Source organism: Heterodontus francisci, chromosome 38 (assembly GCF_036365525.1).
Source record: "Heterodontus francisci isolate sHetFra1 chromosome 38, sHetFra1.hap1, whole genome shotgun sequence".
Lineage (NCBI taxonomy): Eukaryota > Metazoa > Chordata > Chondrichthyes > Heterodontiformes > Heterodontidae > Heterodontus > Heterodontus francisci.
The window spans coordinates 9,188,290-9,200,351 of NC_090408.1; the positions used below are offsets into that span (position 1 = coordinate 9,188,290).

Sequence of the window (12,062 nt, forward strand, 5' to 3'; positions counted from 1 at the left end):
AAGTGGAATGCAGACTGGTTTCAATCTCACTTTGAAGAGCTGGAACCTGTCATAGCTGCTAAGCGCATTGCACTGCTAAACTACAAGAAAGCCCCCAGCGAGTTAACATCCGTAGCACTTAAAGCAGCCAGAAGCGCTGCACAAAGAACAGCCAGGCGCTGCGCAAATGACTACTGGCAACATCTATGCAGTCATATTCAGCTGGCCTCTGACACAGGAAATATCAGAGGGATGTATGATGGCATTAAGAGAGCTTTTGGGCCAACCATCAAGAAGATTGCCCCCCTAAAATCTAAATCAGGGACAACAATCACTGACCAATGCAAGCAAATGGACCGCTGGGTGGAACACTACCTAGAACTGTACTTGTCACTGAGACCGCCCTCAATGCAACCCTGTCTCTGCCAGTCATGGATGAGCTGGACGTACAGCCAACATAATTGGAACTCAGTGATGTCATTGATTCTCTAGCCAGCAGAAAAGCCCCTGGAAAGGACGGCATTACCCCTGAAATCATCAAGAATGCCAAGCCTGCTATACTTTCAGCTCTGCACGAACTGCTTTGCCTGTGCTGGGATGAGGGAGCAGGACCACAGGACATGCGTGATGCCAATATCATCACCCTCTATAAGAACAAGGGTGACCGCGGTGACTGCAACAACTACCGTGGAATCTCCCTGCTCAGCATAGTGGGGAAAATCTTCATTCGTGTCGCTTTAAACAGGCTCCAGTATTTGGCTGAGGGTGTCTATCCTGAGGCACTGTGTGGCTTTCGAGCAGACAGATCCACCATAGACATGCTGTTCTCCCTTCGCCAGCTACAGGAGAAATGCCATGAACAACAGATGCCCCTCTACGTTGCTTTCATTGATCTCATCAAAGCCTTTGACCTCGTCAGCAGAAGTGGTCTCTTCAGACTACTAGAAAAGATCGGATGTCCACCAAAGCTACTATCATCACCTCATTCCATGACAATATGAAAGGCACAATTCAGCATAGCGGCGCCTCATCCGACCCCTTTTCAATCCTGAGTGGCGTGAAACAGGGCTGTATTCTCACACCTACACTGTTTGGGATCTTCTTCTCCCTGCTGCTCTCACATGCATTCACGTCCTCAGAAGAAGGAATTTTCCTCCACACAAGATCAGGTGGCAGGTTGTTCAACCTTGCCCGTCTAAAAGCGAAGACCAAAGTACGGAAAGTCCTCATCGGGGATTCCTCTTTGCTGATGATGCTGCATTAACATCTCACACTGAAGAGTGTCTGCAGAGACTCATCGACAGGTTTGCGGCTGCCTACAATGAATTTGGCCCAACCATCAGCCTCAAGAAAACGAACATCATGGGTCAGGACGTCAGAAATGCCCCATCTATCAATATCGGCGACCACACTCTGTAAGTGGTTCAAGAGTTCACCTACATAGGCTCAACTATCATCAGTAACCTGTCTCTTGATGCAGAATTAAACAATCACATGGGAAAGGCTTCCACTGCTATGTCCAGACTGGCCAAGAGAGTGTGGGAAAATGGCGCACTGACACAGAACACAAAAGTCCAAGTGTATCAAGCCTGTGTCCTCAGTACCTTGCTCTACGGCAGCGAGGCCTGGACAACGTAGGTCAGCCAAGAGCGACGTCTCAATTCATTCCATCCTCGCTGCCTCCGGAGAATCCTTGGCATCAGGTGGCAGGACCGTATCTCCAACACAGAAGTCTTCGAGACGGCCAACATCCCCACCATATACACCCTACTAAGCCAGCGGCGCCTGAGATGGCTTGGCCATGTGAGCCGCATGGAAGATGGCAGGATCCCCAAGGACACATTGTACAGCGAGTTCGCCACTGGTATCAGACCCACCGGCCGTCCATGGCTCCGCTTTAAAGATGTCTGCAAACGCGACATGAAGTCCTGCGACATTGATCACAAGTCGTGGGAGTCAGTTGCCAGTGATCGCCAGAGCTGGCGGGCAGCCATAAAGGCGGGGCTAAAGCGTGGCGAGTCGAAGAGACTTAGCAGTTGGCAGGAAAAAAGACAGAAGCGCAAGGAGAGAACCAACTGTGTAACAGCCCCGACAACCAATTTTATCTGCAGCACCTGTGGAAGAGTCTGTCACTCTCGAATTGGCCTTTATAGCCACTCCGGGCGCTGCTCCACAAACCACTGACCACCTCCAGGCGCTTACCCATTGTCTCTCAAGACAAGGAGGCCAAAGAACTAAATTTATCAGAAATTAAACTTAAGACTTTAAAAACTAACTTAAGATTTAAAAACCCAATTTAATTATTCTAGTTCCTCATCTGAATACTTACCCTTGATACTGATCTTAGTTCCCTTGGGTCCTGCTGCTTCTTCCTCTCCGCATTTATTGAATTACTTAAGTTTTTGTTCAATTATTTTAATTTTATTCATTAGTTTATCCAGTTTGTTATTAATTTAAAAAGTAACAGCAAGTTATACCTCTTCAGGTCTATGTTTAACCCACTTCCCTTACTTTGACAGCAAAAAACTAATACTCACCAAACATTCAAGGACTGCTGTCCTGTGACATTACTCATTGATTATTCTTTGCCTTTTTATCTCTGCTGTGCTGTCGGGCCTTCGCTGTTTGTGAGGTATTCAAAACCTTCCATAAAAACCACTTATTCTGGGTTCCTTGAATGATGTGTACCACATGGAACCTCCAGGTCCTGGAGTAGCACCAATCAATTTCATCGAATTTGCCATTTTGGAAGAGCCTGAAGGCTAACCTATAGGTGTCCAAGCTGGGAAAAACTAGTCCCAGTTCAGTTTCAGTTCCTATTTATTTATTTATTTTATTTATTTAGAGATACAGAACTGAAACAGGCCCTTCCGCCCACCGAGTCTGTGCCGACCAACAACCACCCATTTATACTAACCCTGCAGTAATCCCATATTCCCAGCACCTACCTACACTAGGGGCAACTTACAATGGCCAATTTACCTATCAACTTGCAAGTCTTTGGCTGTGGGAGGAAACCGGAGCACCCGGCGAAAACCCACGCGGTCACAGGGAGAACTTGCAAACTCCGCACAGGCAGTACCCAGAATCAAACCCGGGTCCCTAGAGCTGTGAGGCTGCAGTGCTAACCACTGTACCGTGCTTCAGTCCTGATCCCATTAGCACAAGCTCAGTTTATCTCCCGTTACTCCCATTACTCGTTAACCCCTTCGCAGATTTATTCCCATTAATCCCAATTTAGTTTTAGTCCTATTAGCATCAGATCAGTTTTGGTTATGCTCTACTGGCTCACTCGCTAAAAGGAGATGGTGGAGAATGGGGATGTAGGTATTGAGGGTGCACAGGAGTATGACAGAGATTAGTTCTACGTTTACTGAGATGTGTAATGCCCAAATCACTGTTCAAGAATTTAACTGGCCCAGAACCAAAAAATAACCAGACATGTTCCTGCACTGCATGACAGATGCCCAGACAAGAAGTGGTCTTTTTATTAAATTACAAAGTGAATTAAAGATAAATTACAATACCTTCATTACATGAAAATATAGAATTATATCAATACCTATTTTGACTGTTTTCTGAAGCAATCCAAGGTACAAAATATGCTCATCAGTCTTGACATTAATATTTGTATCAGCAGATAATTATCAGGAAAAAAATCAGCTTCTTTCCTGTTAAAAATATATTATTTTCCTCTTCAAAAGGAGTTGGTGCATTATTCTCTTCATTGTTCATGGATAATTGCTGTCTTTGATTTAAAACAAATGTCAGGTCTGCTCCTCTGTGCTTCAGATGAACCCACCTATGGGGTTTCATACAATACCTCATCAATTTGCTTGTCAGTTTCAGCCACTGGGACTTGGTCACAGATCTGCTCCTTGAAGGCCAGGGCAATGGTGTAGGGCCTGCCCTTCGGGTACTGCAGGCAACGCTCCAGATAAGTGTCATAGTAACCCTTGCCCCTGCCCAGCCTGTTACCATGTTTGTCAAACCCCAGGCCAGGCATTAGGATCAGATCAAGGCCTCCTGTTTGAAAGAGAAATAATGTTAGGTTCATTATTGTGTAGAGAGAAAGCTGCAAATACCAAAAAACAGAAAAAAGTGTGCAGTAAAGGATTATAGCCAAACATATCCTATAGCCTTCTCTTTCAAGTGCTGTTTGGGCAGCTGTCTAATCTGTTTCTATTACATTTGTGTAGCTTATTCTGAAGACAAAATAATAGGAAGGTATAAAGGAGCTTTGAGATAGCAACATCTGAGTTCAAATGATGTTATGCATGTTAGAACTGTACTACAAAACCCAGAAATGCATATTTTATAATTTACATGATACTAATTGAGCTCCTGTGGCATTTGCTAAAGGAAAAAAACAGAAATAGAAATCTCTCTATTCCTGTGACTATCTCTCCTTCTCTGCCACATGCAAAATCTTTCTGTCCTCTCTCAGTATGGCTTAAGCATATATTTTCTTACAGTCTCAGTGCATTGAGCAGTACACAGTCTAACACTCCTGTATTTATAATTTATTGTGAGCAATGACACTGGAGATCTGCGTCTATATAAATATCTTATTACTTATGTTTATATCAAAAAGCTTGCAACAAGTACAAAATCGATCTTTGTCTCATTTTTACCATCACACTTTTGCTGTCACATTGTAGTGAATCCTTACACAGCGTGAGTCGCATCACAGGAGATCTACTGTATATAGTAAGCTGCATATACTGTCCCTCACACACTAAGTGCAGTTTGTCACAGATGGAAAGCAAGGAATTGCTCTCTCCCTCCCAAACCCTGCTCCACCCTCCCACATCCTGCTCCACCCTCCCTCTCTCCCTCCCACACCCTGCTCCACCCTCCCTCTCTCTCTCCCATACTCTGCTCCATCTTCCCTCTCTCCCTCCCATACTCTGCTCCATCTTCTCTCTCTCCCTCCCACACCCTGCTCCACCCTCCCTCTCTCCCTCCCTCCCACATTCTGCTCCACCCCTCCCTCTCTCCCTCCCACACCCTGCACCCCCTTCCATCTCTCGCCCTCCTTCCCCACCCATACTCTGCTCCACCCTCCCTCTCTCCTTCCCTGCCACATTCTGCTCCACCCCTCCCTCTCTCTCTCCCATACCCTGTCCAACCTCCCTCTCTCCCTCCCACACCGTGCTCCACCTTCCCTCTCTCTCTCCACACCCTGCTTCCCTTCCATCTCTCCCTCCCACACCCTGCTCCCCTTCCATCTCTCCCTCTCTCGCCCTCCTCCCCCTCCCATACCCTGCTCCACCCTCCCTCTCCCTCCCACACCCTGCTCCACCCTCCCTCTCTCCCTCCCACACTCTGCTCCACCCTCCCTCTCTCCCTCCCACACTCTGCTCCACCCTCCCTCTCTCCCTCCCACACTCTGCTCCACCTTCCCTCTCTCTCTCCACACCCTACTTCCTTTCCATCTCTCCCTCCCACAACCTGCTCCCCATTCCACCACCCACCCCCAACTCTCAACTCCCCACTCTTTCCTAACATTAGGCCTCAGACTGCCTTTTGCCTCCCATCATTTACTAATCTGCCCTGGGCCGGGCTCCTCCTGGCACCCAATTTCTATTCCACCTGCACACATAACTGCAGTTACTAGATGGCCTCTCCACAGCTGGTCTCAGCTTCCTATTGTGTACCCTGTGCTACTAAACAGACAAACAAGCAGAGACAATTGAGACTGTGAGCAATGGCACAGATTATTAGAATGAAAGCACTGAATATTCACATCCAGCAACCATTATAACAGTGACACCAATTCCTTGTTGGATTCACAGTGTGGTGGCATAGGTGCTGTTCCTAATAATGCTGCAAGTGTGGGCATATACCACTACCTTTTCCCATATTCTTTCAGATTTGCACAAGCTTCCAACTGACTAGGTGTCAGTCATGATGTGGTAGCATTCTTGCCCGATTCAGAAAGTTGTGGGTACAAGCCCCACTCCAGTTACTTAAGCATGAAATCTAGGCTGATGCTCCAATGCAGTACTGAGGGAGTGCTCTGGTTTTTGAATGTGATGTTAAACTGAGGCATCGTTTTTTTTTATTGTGTCATGGGATGTGGGCCAGAGGGCAGATAAGAGTCAATCACATTGCTGTGGGTCGAGTCACATGTAGGCCAGACTAGCTAAGGACGGCAGAGCTCCTTCCCTAAAAGACCATTAGTGAGCCAGATGGGTTTTTAAGACAATTGATGACAGTTTCATGGCACCATTACTGAGACTAGTTTTCAATTCCAGATTTTTATTAATTAATTGAATTTAAATTCCACCAGCTGCTGTGGTGGGTTTGAACCCGTGTCCCCAAGGCATTAGCCTGGGCCTCTGAAATACTCATGTGCCTTCTCAGATGATATAAAAGATACTGTGACACTAATGGGAGAAGAGCAGTATAGTTCTCCCTGGTGTCCAGGAAGCAATAATTATCCCTCAACCAACATCACTAAGGCAGATAATCTGTCCATTATCGTACTGCTGTTGGACCTTGCTGTGCGCATATTTCCTACATTACAACAGTGACTGCACTTGCTCAGTTTGGGTTCAGCCAAGCCAACTCAGCTCCAGATCTCATTACAGCCTTGGTCCAAACATGGACAGAAGAGCTAAATTCCAGAGGTGAGGTGAGACTGATTGCGCTCGACATCAAGGCAGCATTTGACCAATTATGGGGGCATCGTGGAGCCCCAGCAAAATTGAAGTCAATGGAAATAAGGGGGAAACTCTCCAATGGTTGGAGCCATACCTTGCACAAGGGAAGATGGTTGTGGTTGTTGGAAGCCAATCATCTCAGCCCCAGGACATTGCTGCAGGAGTTCCTCAGGGTAGAGTCCTAGGTCCAATCATCTTCAGCTGCTTCATCAATAACCTTCCCTCCAACATTAGGTTGGAAGTCAGAATGTTCGCTGATGATTGCACAGTGTTCAGTACCATTCACAACTGCACAGACACTGAAACAGTCCATGCCCTCACGCAACAAGACATGGTCAACATCCAGGCTTGAGTTGATAAGTGATAAGTAACATTCACGCCGCACAAGTGCCAGGAAATGACCATCTCCAACGAGAGAGAAGCTAACTATCTCCCCTTGACATTCAAGGGTATTACCATCACTGAATTCCCCCACTATCAACATGATGGGGGTTATCATTGACAAGAAACTTAACTGGACCAGCCATATAAATACTGTGGCTGCAAAAACAGTTAAGAGGCTGGGAATTCTGCAGCAAGTAACTCACCTCCTGACTCCCCAAAGCCTGTCCACCATCTACAAGGCACAAGGCAGGAGTATGATGGAATACTCTCCATTGCCTGGATGAGTGCAGCTCCAACAACACTCAAACCGCTTGACATCATCCAAGAAAAAGCAGCCCACTTGATTGGGACCCCATCCACCACCATAACATTCACTCTCTCCAATACTGGCACACAGTAGTGCAGTGGTTAGCACCGCAGCCTCACAGCTCCAGCGACCCGGGTTCAATTCTGGGTACTGCCTGTGTGAAGTTTGCAAGTTCTCCCTGTGTCTGCGTGGGTTTCCTCCGGGTGCTCCGGTTTCCTCCCACATGCCAAAGACTTGCAGGTTGGTAGGTAAATTGGCCATTCTAAATTGCCCCTAGTATAGGTAGGTAGTAGGGAAATATAGGGACAGGTGGGGATGTGGTAGGAATATGGAATTAGTGTAGGGTTAGTATAAATGGGCGGTTGATGGTCGGCACAGACTCGGTGGGCCGAAGGGCCTGTTTCAGTGCTGTATCTCTAAACTAAACTAAACTAAAGTGTGTACCATCTACAAGATACACTGCAGCAACTCAGCAAGCCTCCTTCGACAGCACGTTCCAAACCCACAACCTCGACCACCTAGAAGAACAAGGACAGTGGGCACATGCAACACCACCAACAAGTTCTCCTCCAAGTCACTCACTGAATCATACCTTGCAGGCAATGTCCCAGACACCGCTATCACTATCCCCAGGTATGTCTTGTCTCATCGGCAGGACAGACCCAGCAGAGGTGGCGGCACAGTGGCATACAGTCGGGAGGGCGTTGCTCTGGGAGTCCTCAAAATCGACTCCAGACCCCATGAAGTCCCATGGCATCAAGTCAAACATGGGCAAGGAAACCTCCTGCTGATTACCACGTACTGCACCACCTCCCCCCCCCCCCACCCAGCCCCTCAGCTGATGAGTCAGTACTCCTCCAAGTTGAACACCACTTGGAGGAAGCACTGAGGGTGGCAAGGGTACAAAATGTACTCTGGGTGGGAGACTTCAATGTCTGTCACCAACAGTGGCTCAGTAGCACCACTACTGACCGAGCTGGCCGAGTCCTAAAGGACATAGTTGCTAGACTGAGTTTGTGGCAGGTGGTGAGGGAACCAATAAAAAGTAAAACCTACTTTACCTCATCCTCACCAATCTGCCTGCCGCAGATGCATCTGTCCATGATAGTATTAGTAGGAGTGATCACCGCACAGTCCTTGTGGAGACAAAGTCCCATCTTCACATTGAGGATACCCTCCATCGTGTTGCATGGCACTACCACCATGCTAAATGGGATAGATTTCGAACAGATCCAGCAGTGCAAAACTGGGCATCCATGAGGTGCTGTGGGCCATCAGCCACAGCAGAATTGTACTTAACCACAATCTGTAACCTCATGGCCTGGCAAATCCCCCACTCTACCATTACCATCAAGCCAGGAGACCAACCCTGGTTCAATGAAGAGTGGAGGAGGGCATGCCAGGAGCAGCACCAGGGATGCCGCAAAATAAGGTGTCAACCTGCTGAAGCTATAACACAGGGCTACTTGCATGCCAAACAGCGTAAGCAGCATGTGATAGACGGATCCCATAACCAACAGATCAGATCTAAGCTCAGCAGTCCTGCCACATCCAGTCATGAATGGTGGTGGACAATTAAACAACTAACTTGAGGTGGCTCCACAAACATCCCCATCCTCAATGATGGGGGAGCCCAGCGCATCAGTACAAAAGATAAGGCTGAAGCATTTGCAACAATCTTCAGCCAGAAGTGCCGAGTTGATAATCCATTTCGGCACCCTCCTGAAGTCCCCAGCAGCACAGATGCCAGTCTTCAGCCAATTCGATTCACTCCGTGTGATATCAAGAAATGACTAAAGGCACTGGATACTGCAAAGGCTATGGGCATTGACAGCATTTCGGCAACAGTACTGAAGACCAATGCTCCAGAACTTGCCATGCCCCTAGCCAAGCTGTTCCAGTACACGTACAACACTGGCATCTACCCAGCAATGTGGAAAATTGCCCAGGTATGTCCTGTATACTAAAAGCAGGACAAGCCCAACCCAGCCAATTACTGCCCCATCAGTCTACTCTCAATCATCAGTAAAATGATGGAAGGTGTCGTCAACGGTGCTATCAAGCGGCACTTGCTTGGCAATAACCTGCTCACTGATGCTCAGTTTGGGTTCCGCCAGGGCCACTCAGCTCCTGACCTCATTACAGCCTTGGTTCAAACATGGACAAAAGAGCTGAACTCAAGAGGTGAGGTGAGTGACTGAACTTGACATCAAGGCAGCATTTGACCGAGTATGACATCAAGGAGCCCTAGCAAAACTGGAGTCAATGGGAATTGGTGGGGGGGGGAACTCTCTGCTGGCTGGAGTCATACCTAATGCAAAGGAAGATGGTTGTGGTTGTTGGAGGTCAATCATCTGAGCTCCAGGACATCACTGAAGGAGTTCCTCAGGGTAGTGTCCTAGGCCCAATCATCTTCAGCTGCTTCATCAATGACCTTCCTTCAATCATAAGGTCAGAAGTGGGGATGTTCGCTGATGATTGCAGAATGTTCAGCGCCATTCGCAACTCCTCAGATACTGAAGCAGTCTGTGTAGAAATGCAGCAAGACCCGGACAATATCCAGGCTTGGGCTGATAAGTAACAAGTAACTTTCGCGCCACCCAAGTGCCAGGCAATGACCATCTCCAACAAGAGGGAATATAACCATCTCCCCTTGACATTCAATGGCATTACGATCGCTGAATCCCCCACTGTCAACATCCTCGGGGCTACCATTGACCAGAAACTGAACTGGAGTAGCCTTTGTTAAGTTGCCATTTTAAGTTGCAGTGTCATAAGACATTAATGTTATAACAGGAGGTACAGATTGGTTTCCTGCAGATTTGCATGTTTACCAGATAACACTCCTCTTGCCTCTGAACTAGATTCCTGAAGACAAAAAAAAACACTTGTTTGAGTACAAAATCTAGGCTGACACTCCTCTGCAGTACTGAGGGAGCACTGCACTGTCAGAGGTGCTATGTTTTGGATGAAATGTTAAACTGAGGCCTCATCTGCTCTCTCAGGTGGACTAAAAGATGTCATGGCACTGTTTAAAAGAAGAGTAGGGAGGTTCTCTCTGGTGTCCTGACCGATATTTATCCTTCAAACACCACTAAAAACAGATTATCACATTGCTGTTTGTGGGACTTTACTGTGTGCAACTTAACTGCCACATTTCCTACATTAGAACAGTATGACACGACAGTAGTCCTTCATTGCTGCAAGACGTTTTGGAACATCCTGAGGTTTTTAAAAGTGCTATATAAATTCAGGTTCTTTCTTTTCTTATAGTGAACTCACTCTGACATATGTTAAATGGAAATCAGGAAAATGGATCTAGTTACACAATATAAAATAAAACACTTAAGAGGTGTGTGAGGTATTTGTGGAATTTCCCTGCAGCATTGGTTTGCTGGTGCGCATACTAGGCACATGCCTAGTATCTGTGCCTCCTCTAACTACCATACACAATGATTCTGTCCTGTATATATTCTAATGCAATTGAAGAACTATTTCAACACATACACTTGTAAAGATGTTTGTTCCTTTCGCTCAACAGCAGACAAAATAGCAGCTTTCGTTCATCACTTTTTCAAAGACTTCTCCCTATCACATAATAAATGCTATCAATTTTGAATTGGTAGACACTCCCTATTTAAGCTTATGTGTCTCCCTTCAGGGCCTTTACCCTCTCCCGCTGAATTGCCTGCAATGCTATTTTCTCTCCAGCTGCCATCAATGGGGGAGAAATTACTTTGCAGCTTCACTCAGCCAGACAACACGAATGCAGCTTTTAAAATTCACAAAGGTTTAAATCTGGTGGTCACAGGCTACTGTCCTATAAACATTACTTCCTGTTGGCACTATTCAAGTAAGCCTTTTTCCTGTCAGTACGTATAACAGAAATTGCTTTTTAAAGTTGTCAACATTAATGGAAACAGGCTATAGAGTCATAGAGAGATACAGCACTGAAACAGGCCCGAGTCTGTGCCACCCATCAACCACCCATTTATACTAATCCTACATTAATCCCATATTCCCTACCAAATCCCCACCTTCCCTCAATTCTCCTACCACCTACCTACACGAGATGCAATTTACAATAGCTAATTTACTTATCAACCTGCAAGTCTTTGGCTGTGGGAGGAAATGCGGAGCACCTGGCGGAAACCCACACGGTCACAGGGAGAACTTGCAAACTCCGCACAGGCAGTACCCAGAACTGAACCCGGGTCACTGGAGTTGTGAGGCTGTGGTGCTAACCACTGTGCTGCCTGTAAATACAGGCTTCCCAGTACAGGAATAGCTAATATTTAAAAATTGCCTAAATCATTACCCACAGTCAGTTTAGACTCGAAGTTTTTTCAGTATACCAGGAGTTGGGAATGAGACTTCAGATTTTTGCTCCACAGCACCACGTATGGACCAAAGCTTGCAAATAATAAAAAAAGACTTGCATTTATATCGTGCCTTTCACTGCCTCAGGATATTGCAAAGCACTTTACAGTCAATGAAATACTTTTGAAAGTTTAGTCACTGTTGTAATGTATGGAATTATTAAATTGTTACAGGTAGCTGTTTCGATCCAGGATTCCAATCCAAATGTTTATAGAGTTAAATGTTGACATAAAAGCATGACCAAAAGTCATGAGAAAAGGAGGAGGGATATAATGTTTAATAATGCACTAGTAGATCTTCTGTGGCTTTCAATCAAGTTTAATATTCAGGTAAAGTGGATTAGA

The 12,062-nt window shown here is 46.3% G+C and overlaps 1 protein-coding gene across 2 annotated transcripts in view; it reads right to left on the minus strand.

Moving 5' to 3' along the window:
- Window positions 1-3,432: 3,432 nt before the first annotated feature.
- mthfs (5,10-methenyltetrahydrofolate synthetase (5-formyltetrahydrofolate cyclo-ligase)) overlaps window positions 3,433-12,062 on the minus strand; it is a 58,556-nt gene continuing 49,926 nt past the window's right edge. For both annotated transcript variants that reach the window (XM_068017583.1, XM_068017584.1), the window contains exon 3: window positions 3,433-4,005. In XM_068017583.1, coding sequence (XP_067873684.1) covers window positions 3,782-4,005 — 224 coding nt within the window. In that variant the 3' untranslated portion in view covers window positions 3,433-3,781. The remainder of the gene's footprint in view (window positions 4,006-12,062) is intronic.